The sequence below is a fragment of the Rhamphochromis longiceps genome, linkage group LG1 (assembly GCF_057381845.1).
Source record: "Rhamphochromis longiceps isolate RC_006_pf linkage group LG1, R_longiceps_female_GT1.1, whole genome shotgun sequence".
NCBI lineage: Eukaryota > Metazoa > Chordata > Actinopteri > Cichliformes > Cichlidae > Rhamphochromis > Rhamphochromis longiceps.
Genome location: NC_140557.1, coordinates 42,210,304 through 42,225,266, shown reverse-complemented (window position 1 = coordinate 42,225,266; position 14,963 = coordinate 42,210,304). Strand labels below are relative to the sequence as shown.

At 39.0% G+C, this 14,963-nt stretch overlaps 1 protein-coding gene across 1 annotated transcript in view; it reads right to left on the bottom strand.

Moving 5' to 3' along the window:
• The window catches only part of LOC146679253 (uncharacterized), a 59,533-nt gene that overhangs the window by 40,384 nt on the left and 4,186 nt on the right, over positions 1 to 14,963 (bottom strand). The window contains exons 6-24 of the mRNA XM_085406967.1: positions 14,449 to 14,555; positions 12,115 to 12,325; positions 11,885 to 12,010; positions 10,134 to 10,251; positions 9,590 to 9,728; positions 9,303 to 9,413; positions 9,091 to 9,160; positions 7,860 to 7,997; positions 7,622 to 7,786; positions 7,376 to 7,470; positions 7,168 to 7,294; positions 5,162 to 5,417; positions 4,350 to 4,399; positions 4,043 to 4,152; positions 3,780 to 3,931; positions 2,108 to 2,246; positions 1,747 to 1,857; positions 1,260 to 1,430; positions 775 to 1,014 (exon numbers count right to left, since the gene is read on the bottom strand). Coding sequence (XP_085263093.1) covers positions 775 to 1,014; positions 1,260 to 1,430; positions 1,747 to 1,857; positions 2,108 to 2,246; positions 3,780 to 3,931; positions 4,043 to 4,152; positions 4,350 to 4,399; positions 5,162 to 5,417; positions 7,168 to 7,294; positions 7,376 to 7,470; positions 7,622 to 7,786; positions 7,860 to 7,997; positions 9,091 to 9,160; positions 9,303 to 9,413; positions 9,590 to 9,728; positions 10,134 to 10,251; positions 11,885 to 12,010; positions 12,115 to 12,325; positions 14,449 to 14,555 — 2,636 coding nt within the window. The remainder of the gene's footprint in view (positions 1 to 774; positions 1,015 to 1,259; positions 1,431 to 1,746; positions 1,858 to 2,107; positions 2,247 to 3,779; positions 3,932 to 4,042; positions 4,153 to 4,349; positions 4,400 to 5,161; positions 5,418 to 7,167; positions 7,295 to 7,375; positions 7,471 to 7,621; positions 7,787 to 7,859; positions 7,998 to 9,090; positions 9,161 to 9,302; positions 9,414 to 9,589; positions 9,729 to 10,133; positions 10,252 to 11,884; positions 12,011 to 12,114; positions 12,326 to 14,448; positions 14,556 to 14,963) is intronic.

Here is a 14,963-nt window from a genome sequence, read left to right as displayed (position 1 = left end):
TCACTGTCGTGAGACATTCTCGCAAAAAATCACGGTTTTAGTAACGCAGTAACGCAGCGTTCCTACGGGAAAGTAACGGTAATCTAATTACCGTTTTTGCAATAGTAATCCCTTACTTTACTCGTTACTTGAAAAAAGTAATCAGATTACAGTAACGCGTTACTGCCCATCTCTGAACTTGACCTGTCAGTTGAAGTTGAGGCTTGCTTACTATGACCACAATTAAGCTCTGCTTCTAGCTCAGAAACTTGTCTTCTGACTCTGTTGAGGTTTTGGTTCTAGTAGACTTTTCCCCTGTTTCTGATTGCCTTTTGAAGATGAAGGACACTTGGCATCTTAATTTCTTTGTAGGAAAGATTTACACCTTTTCTCACCATTTTTATAGCAACACACAACTTTCTGCCCAAATCCTGAGGGTGTGGTGCCACAATGTGCTCCAACACTACCTTTATGTAGACATACGCAGGTTTAAGTTATCGCCCACTACTCTGGATTATTCCCACAGTCTAAAGACATGTAATTAGTGGGATTAGGTTAACTGGTGATAGGTGGGGTAGGTTCCAGGCCCCCCACGACCTTGAATAGATAAGTGGAAGAGAATGCATGGGCGGATGGATATCACATATCGTGTCTATTAGGTAAACATTCCTAAATGCCAGACATTAAGATAAAAGAACAAAGAGCTCATAGGGGAAATTAAAGTGCATATTCTTTTGTGCATTTTTGTGTGTGTGTATCCATTTCTGTATATTTGCTACCACCAAACATACTGACCTTTGAATGACAGCTCTGGAAGGTGACACTTGTGATGATACTGCACTGTTTTTGAGACCAGGCTGCCCGGTAGCGATTTGAGGCACAGGGATCACTGATTAGCTCTGCACTGGGGCAACTAGATGAAACTTTCCAGCTGTTACCAAATTGTAGAACATCTGCTACTATTTCCTGGGAGCGTGTGGTGAAGTCATTCTTACTGTTACCATCATAGTTTCCACACAGACCACAGACCTGACCCTAAGAGGAAAGGAAGCAGTGGTACAAATTAAAGCCCTCGTTTTAATGCTTTTTTTTAATTACAGTGATATCACAATTATTAATACGTATGAGTATCAATAATTGTGTAATTGTATTTCTATTTGTACTGACTACTAAATTTCTGTTATTGTGAAATTCTTAATATTAACTTTCTTAAGCAATTATACTTCAACAGTAAAAAGAAGTAACTGTCAATCCAGATGTGCAGAAGTTATTTCTTTTACCTGGAACTGTGGACTGATTGTAATGAAAAGACTGGTCTTCTGGTCCCACATGAGAACAAGTCCAGGCTTGATTGTCACCACTATGTAAATGCCCATTTTTTGTACCTGAAGCGCCTGGATAGTGCCCTTTACCACTTGTAAATTGTCATCTTTAAGCTGGAATTCATTATCCTGTGGGTTACAGCAGCAATGAATAAAACAGGAATTTTATTTTTGTAGAATTTAAGCTACCTGGAAACCATATATGTGCAACAAACCTGAAAAGCTGAAAGCTCTTTTGTTTTTTCAAAAGATTTCAAAAAATTGAATCTAAAAACAGTTAAATTATACAACCTTTAATTGATTCTGTAGTTTCTTTTTCTAGTATTAATTGTGCAATTTTAATATTGTTGGTGAAGAGTTCTTAAAACATTTTACTCTACATTCACTCTACATTTTGCAGTCATTATTTTTGAAAATGAGCACAACTGAAGGATTTTGTGTTTACCCCCAAGAAGATCTTGATGGTCTTAGAACAGGTGGTTCCTGTTGTTCCACATGGAACATTTTCAGTAATAATTCTGAAGCTTCCATTGCCATTATAGGTGCCACAGAAGTCCTGAGCAAAGCACAGTGCATGCAATTACTGGATACCAGTGTTAAAGTTAGAATCCTTAAGAGTTGCATAAAATCGATTTACTGATAAAAATGTTGATGTGCCTCTTTCTGTTCTGGTAAAGTAATATACAAGAAACAGTAGCCAGAGTGAGCTTTACAATGAAGAGCTGCAGAAGAAAGATGGTACAACAGTGTGTTGCCAAATCTACCAAGGCTACAAAGTTTTCATTTTTAACTTTTAGCAACCTTACTTGTAGAAGTGTGTATTCGCACTGTCCACTGAAGTCGAACCTCTTATCGTCAAAGGTGACGTAGTGACCATCTCCATAGATTCCACAAACAGCATCACACGTCTCGTTGGTACATGTGAACTTCCTTCCACTGCAGGAACTGGGGAGAAACACATACAGCCGACAAAAACTATTAAATTAATTTCAAAATATTTGTAATATCTGTGTAATCAAGAATACAAAATACAAAAAAAAAAAAAAAAAAACCCACAAAAAAACCCGCTGGTGATTAATTAACTACCTACCTTTATGTTTTTACAAATATAATTAAAACAACTTTTTCTATTCAAACATTTGAAAAGTACAGTGTATTTGGTGAAAACACTGCCAAATTGTATCATTTAAACCCTGATTATTCCTGAATTAGTGTTATTTTACAAGATGGGGGGAAACTTCTCACTTGTATTGGCCAAACAAGTATAAGTGCAATGACAAAATTAGTAGAGACATAACAGCAAATATAGCTGAATAGTGAAAATATAGTGACGTTTTTATTTAGTAAACAAGTTTTATAATAGAAACCCAACTCCCAAAAAGTTGGGACACCTTGCAAACGTAAATAAAATGTAAATAAAAATGATTTGCAAATCTCAGAAAGTCATACCTTTTTCACAGTAGACCATAGAAAACATGAAATGTTTGAATAAATGAAAAGGTCATTTTAAATTTGATGGCAGCAACACGTTGCACAACAGCTTGGACAGAGTGTTGTTTACTACTGTGTATCATCCATCCCCTCTTCTTTTAAAAGCAATTTGCAAATGTCTGGGAACCAAGACCATCCCTTGGACTTTTGGAGGACGAATGTCTGATATTGAATTCTAGCAGTTCAACAATCTTGGATTTTCTTTGTCATATTTTTCATTCATGTTTTCAAGTGTAATTTCTGGAATGCACGCAGGCTAGACCCGTAGCCAGAGCCTCCTACTACAGAGCTATACTGTTGTTCCAGATGCAGTATAAGGTTTAGCATTGTTTTGCTGAAATATGCAAGGTCTTGCTGAAAAAGACATCTTTTTGTTTTTTTGTTTTTTAAGAGATGAAGGCATTTGGACTGAGTCCTGATAACTTAGTTGCCTCTAGTGTGAAGAAGACAGTAGCCATTTTATTTTGTGGAAAACAAAAGAATTGGAAGTTTTGATTTATCAGACAACAGAACAGTTTTCCACTTTTGTAGTTTCTTATTATTCATTTTAAGCATGTTAGTGACATGTTGCCAATTAAACTACCTAATTGCAAAATGTTTCTCCAGCTGTTATTTTAGTACAACTTACTTTTTCAGTCTTGCATTGCCTTATCACACAAACATTCATGCAGTGCTTTTTATTTATATCCAAACTCATTTAACACACCCTCAGCTGAATGCACTGGGGGCAACTTTGGGTTTTTTCCCAAAGATTCTTTGATTGGATTGATCTCCAGATATTTTGATTGGTAGAAAACCTGCTCTGACACGTGAGCCTTGGCAGCAGTGGCGGCTGTGTCTCAAACAAGTACTATGAGAAACAAGTCACCTATTTAACTGACGTTCTTTATTGTAGTGGAAATATGTATAAATTCTTCTTATAACCTATATACTGCTGTTGAATATTTAAATATACATCTTTGTATGCTTGTAAAGAAATGTACAAACCAGGTATTGCAATCCACTGTCAGTGTCTCTCCAGGCTGGTAGACTTGTCCATTGTGCACACATGGACAGCTGGTCTCATTGACGCAGCCTCCTGCTCCATCTGACAACAGCCCATCTGGGCATATGCAGCCTGATGTACAGCCTGTGTGGATCTGTATCCAACCAGAGTGAAAAATGAAAGGAGAGAGTAAGTCAAGCAAGACCTGTGCATGTACTGCACATTTAAGCACACAGCCAAACTGGCACAACTGTGCTGTACTTACACAAGCCATGTCAGCGGTGCTGCAGCTCTTTTGACATTCAGTGCCAGTAGCCCCAGGTTGAGCAGTGGAGCAGTCAAAGTACACCATGGGATATTCGCATTGTGGTGAACCTAATGGTAAACCTGGGAACAAAATATAACAGCTTCACATTCATAGTTTTATTGTCATTGTGAATTTATTTACAGTTCACTGAGTGAAAACTTCATAATATGAAAGAGAACTGAAGATGTTTGGCTACTAATTTTATCAAACAAATTAACGACAATAGCATTTAATCTGTGTGCATAATGTTAATTACGGTGCCTACTTAGTAGCTGTGTTCCTCCAGAGCAGCTGAGAATGCCTTGTCTGCAGACACTGTGAGAACAATTATGAGGGAACATGAGAAATACTTTTATATGACATAATATCCTCAGTCATTCTTTAACCGTGTAGTTTCTTATTATTCTTTTTGTTATTTAAAATGTTCATGGGCAAAAAACATCCTAGTTGTACTGGTGCATTCACAACATGAATTTATAGAATGGAACAACATTTTTCCTCTAACTTGCAAGTCAATGCTTTGTAGTTGGTATATATACAGAATACGGCTTCCAGCATCCTGTGTTCCCCAGTTCAATATTCGTTTAATCCTCCTGTTTTGTTCGGAGCAAACACGTCCCTGCCATTAACACGTGTCATATTGAGTGAATACAAATCTATTAGCTGAGCTTCACTTTGTTTTTACAGCAAATTAACTTTAGCAAATGAACATTTTAGATTGGTGATGGTAAACATAAAAATCCAAGAAAGTTGATTCTGTTCTAGCACCGCTGATTAAGAATGGTCAGTTGGTCAATTTCATGGTCATTATGATGCAAAATCTCATGACCATGGCCATGAGTACTATCCATAGAGAGTTGGGGACTGGAAAAAACATAAATAGCACATTTGCATTATGACTAAAAGTAGCAAACATTGCTAAACCTGCAGTCAGCTGAGACTGAAGAAGTTACTCGGATGAGTGACAAAATATTTCTTCCACTGAAAACATGTCCAGAAGAACAGAATCAACCTTTGAAAATTTCCTTACCTGAATGATTCAGCATGAATTAAGAAAAATTAGTTGGCGTTATTTACCATGTGCTGCCATCTTTACTGATAGTCTGTCCAGGAGGAACAATAATGCCTTCAGCATAGCAGGGACAGCTTTCACGGGCTACACACTGGCCTTCCTCATTCATGTAAGTTCCTTCAGAACAGCCACAGCCATCCACTGTGGTGAAGTTGACCTGACAAGAGTAGTCAGTCTGGCCGAGGGAACGGCAGGTACGCCCACAGCTGGTCATGTTGTAGTTATACACAGTTTCTGCTGCACATGATGTGCTGAATGTCTCTGTTATGAGAGATATGAGATGTTTATACAATGAGCCAACAGTTCAGTTCAATTTAATTCAATTCAAATGTTGCAAAAATGAATCAAACACAGATGATTTAGTAAGATTTGTTGTATTCAAATGACCTGCTACTTCTGCCATTATTTAAAATAGATACCAAAATATGTGCCATAGCTGTGGTACTGGAGACAAGAACTGTTCATGTAGTACGAATGGCATGGAAAGATGTCTGGTGGGTTAACACCATAACACAGACATGGTGTCAGCAGCTGACCCATGCGACAATGTGATGGTAATAATAACATTTATATTAACCCAAATAATTTAGAGTTTCCTCAAATTGTGACTGCTGCTGCTGACTTTAATTTACAGGGGCTCTGACACATTTAATTGTCATGGTCATCGAGGTACAATATTCCTGTGAGTTTAGCACTAACGTTGTTGATTTAGCACAGATTATTCGATTATTTTACATATAAGTGTACTCCAATTGCAGTATGAATGCTGAAAACTGAATTGTTTGAGTTGAATTGTTGTAACTGCTCAATCTTTGCTGAAATCGTTGAAGCTGGCAGGCTGACCGTTTTTAGATGAGCTGAAAGCTGAAGAATATATCCAAATAAGCTGACAAATAATGAATGTTTATCTGAAATTGATGCGAAAACTGATACATTGCATTATTACATTTAAGAAGTGAATCTAAAAAAACTGTAGATGACTTAATGATTAGACTCAAGGATCTTAAATGAAAAGCCAGCATATTTTCACATGTTTGAGGGTTTTTATTTTTTAAAAAGCTCTTTATTTGATGTGCTTGAAATGATATTTAAACAAAAATTTAAAGACAAGGACTGATTAAAGTAAGTTTTAAAAAATTTCTAATGATCCAGTCAATGAAGAGCTCATTCAAATTTCATGAAATTCGAATCCACAAATGAAAAATAGACCTAAAGTGTAATCAACAAATCAGAATGACCTATTATTCTCATACATTGATTGCTGGTATAGAATCAGTCTGTGGGAAATTGCTGTTAAATTTCCCTTTTTGAACCTGTCGATAAACTGCTTCCAAATACAAAACCAGAACTCATATCATAATACTTTTTTAAAAATAAGGACCAAGGACTTCTTCGACATGACAGTGGGTCTCTCCGCATTTAATCATTAGTAATCATCAATCTCTGCTGCTCTACCACAGCATGTCTTTTGTCCGGTCTTCCTCCCCTCACCTCAGCCAGTCACGGCGGATGGCCCCGCCCCTCCCTGACCCTGGTTCTGTTGGAGGTTTCTTCCTATTAAAAGGGAGTTTTTCCCTCCCACTGTCGCCAAAGCATTTGCCCATAGGGGGTCGTGTGATTGTTATTTTGTCCTCTGTTGTATTATTGTAGGATTTTCATTTCCAATCCGGTCTACCTTACAATAAAAAGCACTTGAGGTGACTCTTGTTGTGATTTGGCACTTACAATATAAAACTGAATTGAATTAAATTGAATTAAAAATTGGGTTGTGGGGCCAATCTAAAAACAAAAGGGTTCAGTCCTGTTGTCGAGAAAACCCCCTCACTAAAAACACAATGTGCTTCAGCGAGCATTGGCACATCATGTCAAGAAGAAGAAGACAAATGGTCCTATGTTTTGAATGTAAAATCATGCCTGTGGACACAGCAGCAGTTGAAAGAGAACATGTTCAGATAAATATGTTGTTTGAACCCGTGTTTCTCTTTTGAAGGATGCTTAGTGTTTTACTTACCACAGATGGTTTTCCTCCAGCCACTGATGTGGACTCCTGCTGCTGAGCAGGCATAGACATATGAGGAAACTGCAGCACACATGCAGTCCTCACTTTTTTCACAGTTACAGGTGTCATACATACAGTTCTGTCAAAAGAGTATTCATGAAACGATTAACAAGAGTTCAGCTGCAAAGTTCTCATTAAAACTTTGCATGTACAGACCTACATCTTTATATGTGCTGGGGCTAACAACAGCGTGGCAGGGAGCAAATACTCCCTCGGGATCAGTTAATTTGGAGCACCAGAAATCAGCATATTTCTCTAAAACACAGAAACATTCAGAATTAAACTTGTTATATATCATCTGTTGTTCAATAAAATCTTGAAAAACAGCAAGGAAGTATGGTATTTTTCATATAACATAATAACTTTTATAAGATAAAACATAATAATACAGGAGTTTTATCTGTACCTGTGAGGATGTTGTTGTTACAAGGGTCTCCAAAATGTGATATAATGTCTGGGCAGCTGGCTCTGGTTTTCCATGCATTTGCAAATGCAGCAGCAGTGCCTTCCACCAGCCCACTTGTCACTCTAAAGTCGTCACTCATGATGTCGTTGAAGTTTCCACATAAACCTTTCAAATAAGAAGTTCCACAGTTACACAGATTCCAGACGTTCCAGACACTAACAATAATGTGGAGACATACCAGAGGTGGTTCCTGTGAGGGACCTGTCAGCTGAAATGAACAGCTGCATTATGGGAGACAGCTGAATCATCAGTTGTATGCCCACTGTGGTGCTTACAAGGATGTAGAAGGAAGATGGCTTAAAGACTCTCAGATCAGCTGTAGAGGTCAGAAGACATGAAAAATGTAGCAATTAATTCAAACACAAACATACAAACGTCAATGACGCAGATAAATAAATACAACTAATGAGTGTGGTGCTTTTGTTCCAATTCTTTATTACATATTTTGTAGTGAGTTGAACAAAATTCTTTTGCAAATACTAATTTTGCTGGCCCTTAGCTTATGTAAATTGAAAGTCACGTTCAAGCACGTTCAATTTACCTGTGATAAATTGTCAAGTAAGACAAATTGAATGTCACATAAAACAAAAGCAAACAAAGAATGCATTAAATGATTATATAAGTACTTGGATTTCTAATAAACCTATAGTGAGGGTGCGTTGGGACTGCCTGACAGAAGGCTCTGTCTGTGAGGTGGCAGCTTTCCAAGGTAGGCTGAGAACATTGAGTCTGAATCAACAATGTTCAGCATCTCCATTGTTGAGGCTGCTGCAAAAAGTTGCAGCTGCGAGGTGGTGCCTGTCATGGTGGTAATCCTTTAGCCAGACTGTAGACACCTGAGCAAAGGGAGCTTTCAAGCTGAAGGTGTCCACAGGTTAGCCTGTGGGGACTTTGGAGGAAGCAGAGCGAAGCGGGCTGCCGCTGCAGTACACCGGTCTTTCGTGGTGAAGAGAGAGCTTAGTGTGAAAGCAAAGCTGCCGATTTACTGGTTGATCTATGTCCCTACCCTCACCCGTAGTCACCAGCTTTGGGTAGTGAACAAAAGAATGTGACTGCAGATAGAATTTGCTTTCTCCAAAGAGTGGCTGGGCTCCCTACTGGCAGGAGGCTGATGGGGTAGGCACACTGGAGAGATTACATTTGTCTGCTGGCCCAGGAACACCTTGGCGTTCCTTTAGATAGGTTGGAGAAGGGGGATAGGGAGAAGGAGGCCTAGGTTTCTCTGCTTAGGCTGGAAAACCCTCAACCCGGGGTCAGAAGAAGGCAGGAGGCAGAAGAAAACGGATGGATGAATGGGTGTTTTTTTAAAAACATTTATTACTGAGGAAAATGTGCATACATAGACTATGATCATTATATTAAGAAGATGTGTTTACTATATGTGGACAGTGAAATGTGAGATAACTTACCTGTAAACAGTGGAAGCTGAGAATGAATCTGGTTCACATAGACCTGCCCAGATGCCTGAACTTTAACAACCTGTCATTTTGCAGAAAGATACATTTTAGACACACCAGGATTTGCAAATTCTTATTGGTGAGAAAAAGCACAAGATTTTGTGAGATCTGGATTTTTTTCAGACACAAGGAGTAATGATGATGTTTTTATGCCTGCAGCTTACCACAGAATTGCTGCCTAAGGCCAAAGTTACAGTTCTGAGGCAAGTCTTTGTGTCACTTTGCCCGCACTTGACCAGATCCACCAGCACAGTGTAGGACAAACCATTACTGTCCTGCAGAGCACATCAAAACAAAACATGTAATCAGTCACCAAAAAAAAAAAACATTACACTACACATGTATGTACTCAAATCATATTATTATATTAGCATATTATTTTCTGATGGTGCATCCGGTTTAAGATGCTGCTGTTATGTGTATGTGGAGAAGGACTAGCAGTGAGTATCACCTTAGCTAGAACATAGGAGCAATCGCCATGAAATGTGTAGACTTTTCCATCAAAGGTGTTAACATGAGCTCCTCCTTTGACAGAACAGATTCCTGGACAGTTTGTCTCTGTACAACTCCACTGACCGCTTTCACATACACTGTCAAGACACACACACATTTCATTTATGTATTAAAAATTATTAATATGGTCAAATATTCATATAACTGCTTTAGTAACACACTGCATTACATTTTCTACTATGTCTTAAAATAAACTCACTAACGTTTGTAAAACTTTAAAAAGGTAAAAATGTCACATAAATGTACAAACTGTAAATGTGAGGAGACTGCTAAAACATTCTTACTTGCAGTACCTCCGACGTACACAATAATTTTGTGGGAGATTGTAATTGTGTAACTTAGAAATGGCTTTAACACTTAATCATCCTATCAAAGGTACTCTTAGATTCATGTCTTTACCATTTCTAGTATCACATACACAATAAAAATGTTTTATTTTCATTTTTTTAACTCTGCAACAAAGTGGCACAAATTCATTTTACCAGGATCCACAGTGGTGCGAGTAGGACTCTCCTGGCTTGTAGATTTCGTTGTTGTGCAGACATGGACACTGAGAGACTGCGATACATCCGCTGTTACCAATATCATCAAAGACCATCCCTGAGAAAGAGACGCAAAAAATATATATTTATATATATATATATCCATAGGTCCCTCATCCTATTCACGTAACCCCTTCCGCCAGGGTTACTTGCGTAGTAGCATTCCAACAACGCCCTGTTTTCGTCTCTTGCCCACCGATGCCTTCTTGTTCCAGTAGCCCACTTCTCGTCAGGGTGCCCTGGTTCCTCAACACCTGACGCGGACCTTGTTGATCCGGGCGACGTCCGAGCCAGCATGCCTTCATATTTATCTATTTAAAACAGGCCTGGCCCGGATCCGGCATCAAGCTGGCACTTCTGACTGAGTGGTGTCATGGCAGGGTGTATGTCAACCAGATGTGCGCCAGGTCTGGCAACGACGTCACTCTTTATGTGATGGCATGCCATATCTGGCCCGATTATGGTTTGGTTTATGTGGCCCAGGCCCATAGAAAACAGCTCTGGCCGGGATCCGGCATCAAGCTGGCACTTCTGACCGATGGTTGTTATGGCAGGGAGTATGTCAACCAGATGTGGGCCAGGTCTGGCAATGATGCACTACTTATGTTTCTGTTTTCCTATTTTAGTTAGAAGACCCAAATGCCATGTTGCAATACTATACTACTATGGTAGCCGACGTTTCAAATGCAGGTTTGACAGATTTGTGAGTTTACACTTTATCCAAAACCTAGTGAGGGTTTACTCATCCACACATGGGCCAGCAAAGGGCCACCAGTGTGTCTGCAACTGGCCTTGTGCTGGCCCATGTGTAGGCCAGATCTGGGCCCCCAAAGGGCCGTCATTCTTTGTGGTATGTAGGTCAAGTGTAAGCAAATTGTGTGGGCCAGATCGGGACCATACCAATTTTGCTATTTGGGAAAGGTCTCAAATATCACTACATGTAGGGGGGTTGGTTTTTTTCTACTGTTGTCATCCCTTTCTCTCTTCTGGTCCACTTGTCAACCAATCAACATTTGGCAGAATGCAAAGTAGTGTGTGGTCGAAACTCTCTCCCCTCTCTGTCCTACTGAAATCGTGTCTGCCGATGGACACAATTGTGGGACCATAAAACAATCTTTATCTGTTGGATATGTGTGGTACATTGTGTTTCAAGTTCCCAGTCAGAATATTTATCTGGAATGCCACCTCAACTCAGAAAATCCAAAAACTCAAAACAAAGAAATAAAAAAATAAAAAAATTGGAGCAACCCTACCAACCCTAAGTTAAAAATCAAAGATGGTGGCAGTGAACATAAACAGTGGTGAAACTTTTAATCTGTACTGCCACTGGTATCTAATTGTGACTTGCTAAATAATCCATACACAGAGTGCTTATCAGGTTCTATCATAAATGTGATACCATGGTGTTTTTAAGCACAAAAGAGGTATTATGCTATATTGCTAGTGATGCATGAATGGCTCAATCCAAGAAGCAAAACAAACCCTGCTTTTTTTTTATCTTCTGACTTCATTAAAGGGATGTGCTGACTCAGGAGCGACGTGGCTCCCGAGTTCCGACATCTGAGATCCGAATTATGCAGTTTTAGTTTTGTGTGAACAACCTGGCTGCGACTGCCCAGAATACTTTGCAATTGTTTTCTCTCTGAGAGACAGAAAGCAAGAGATGGAGTGCAAAAGGAGTGTGGATATACCAGCAGGGCAGCTGCAGCCATCATGACAATGGCTGTCACATGTCTGGCTGGCCTGAGGGGTGGAACAGCTGTCAGGACATGAACTGCTACATTCCAAGAACACCATGTTGTATGGACATTTCTTGTCTGTGGACAAAAGTTTTTCAATGTCAATTAAAGAATTTTGCAAAGTATAAGGAAAAAACACTGCCTATGATGGAGACCCAGAACTGTAAATGTTGCACCCTTACAGCAAAATGTATCGTTCCTCCATTCTTGGGGTTTGCCACCTGCATGGATGCACTGTCTGGAGAACTCTGAAAGTGTTTTGCAGAGGACAAAAGTAGTGTTGTCTGTAGAGTTGCACGTGTCCACCATACAGGCTTTACTAAAGGATTCCACGTCAAGAATGTTTTGGCAATCAACAAAGGGATCACTGGAGAAAGTCTGGTCACAGAATTGCTGAAAAAGAAGTCAGTCAGTTAAAAAAATACATACTGCCAATCATTTTTAGAAGCCTACAGTTTGAACCCTCAAGGTAGCAAGGTAACATCTGTTTGAGTTTACAATAACAGTGCGTTGAAAAAGTGTTCATACCCCTTGAACTTTTTCACATTTTTGTTACAACCACAAACATGTCACAGTTTTCAGATTTTAATTTGCTTAAAATTTTGAAAACCGTGCATCATTTCCATACCACTGCACAATTATGAGATTCTCTGTATTGGTCTATCACAGAAAATCTTAATGAAAACATTTTGGTTTGTGGTTGTAAGGTGACAACATTTCCAAGAGTTTAAGGGGTATGAGTACTATAATACTATATATATATATACTATATACTATAATACTATTAAGAGAGCAGTGCAAATCAGTGCAAATCAATAATATAAATGCATTATAACACAGTATAAATCTAAGAACAATAGCTGCATTAAAGACATTTGTGTGTTATCATATGCCTGACAGATGTTGTCACCTGGCACAGAATGAAGAGTTATTATACAGGTTTATGAAGGATTGTAAAAATTATTTCGTGGGTTGAATTAGTCTGTGGGAGAAGGTCTGCTGGGTTAGGGTTAAATAAACACACTCTTACTACTATACTCCGCACGTCTGAGGCAGCTGCAGTGCAATATTAAATAGTCTCTGTATTACTGCTACTGTTTTGCTTTTACATTTTTACTTTACTTTGTATTTTTAATCACAGGTGTATATATAACATGTTGCAATGTTTCACAGTGGCACTTTAACCTTGTTGTTTATTTGTTGTTTTCTGTAGACTGTATAAATAGTATAACTACTTGTCATCACAGTAACAGTTTTAGTGAAGATAGCATTAGTTAAACTACAAGAATGTCTTTAAGATATAAAGAACTTAATGACCTCTAATTTCCTGCTTCTCAATTCAGATAGAAACTAGTTCACGCACAGTGCAGTAAGAGTTCTGACAGGGTAAAGGCTCCGGTCCATTCGCACCAGAACCTCTCGCCATAAGAACAGTTTCTTCCCCTCTGCTGTTGGACACATGAACAATAACCGTATGACTGTTCCCACCACTAACACATGACCCTACGCTGTGTTCACTGCATCATTCCATGTTTGGCACTGATCACCACCTGCACTCATGTATATATCATGTATATATCTATCTACTTAGCACTTTTAATTCTTATTCTCATTTTTATTTTCATGTCCATTTAAGCTTAATTTATAACAGTATTTATAACAGTATGTTTGCACTGAAGCACCGCAGCAATTTCCTAATGTTGTAAACCCGCTCAACATTTGGCAATAAAACCCTTTCTGATTCTGATTCTGATTCTGATTCTAAAGAATCAGATAACATATTTCTCCAATACCAGCTTATCTTCATTGGCTCCCTGTTAAATCCAGAGTCAAAGTTAAAATTGAATCTTCCCTTTGCTATCCTGCTTTGGGCCTAGGCTGCTGGTGGCTTTCCATGATACACTGTTTCCGCATTCACCTCTTTTACCCATTATGTTTTTATAATAATAATGGATTGCATTTATATAGCGCTTTTCGGGGCCCTCAAAGCGCTTTACAATACCACTATTCATTCACTCTCACATTCATACACTGGTGGAGGCAGCTACAGTTGTAGCCACAGCTGCCCTGGGGCAGACTGACAGAAGCGAGGCTGCCGTATCGCGCCATCGACCCCTCTGGTCATCACCAGTAGGCGGTAGGGTAAAGTGTGTTGCCCAAGGACACAACGACCAGGACAGAGAGCATGGGGATTGAGCCGGCGACCTTCCGGTTACAGATGCGCTACCCAACCCCCTGAGCCCTCTTACACAGTGTGTCTTTATGTCGTCTTCTGCCCCTCACCCCTGAGGTGAGGCCGGATGACTGACCCTGCTAATGGTTTCTTCCTGTTAAAAAGGGAGCTTTTTCTTCTCACTGTCACCAAGTACTTGCTCTCAGGCAGTCATCTGATTATTGGAGTTTCTCCATATTACTGAAGGCTCTTAAACTTACAATATAAAGCACCTATTGATTTTGTATAATTAAAACTGAATTTAATTTAACAGTGTTGAAAATGAGAAATAGTGAAGACTCACCTTATCACCACAGCTCGGGACTGGGTTGATGTCAGTCTCCTCACAGTACTCTGTGGGGCCATTTATCTTCCAGGTCTCAGCATAGTCCACCACAGACACTGGGGTTCCTGTAGTACAGCACAGTCACAATAAAATGATCATGAAGCTTATTGGGGGGCTTCTTCATTACGTATTCTATTTCATAATGAACCAAAAAGGTCACAGGTCTGCATCTAGACTTTCAGTACAGAACTATGCTATTTAAAAATGGGGAAAATTATGCTAATTGAATGACAGTATATGTTGCTCCAAATCTAATAAATATAAGTCAGTATTATAGGGGCCCTCGTAGATGTGTAAGCTAAGACGTTTCCAATGTGCACTAACCCCCATGTAGATTTTTTCAAAAAGAAATTCACTTTTTTTTTTCATCAAACCGAAGCATTTCAGGATCCTTTAAAATTGCATTTATGGATGCAGCAACTAATGGTGGTCAATGACAAATGGTTTTGAAAACCTATGCAATCATTTCTGCT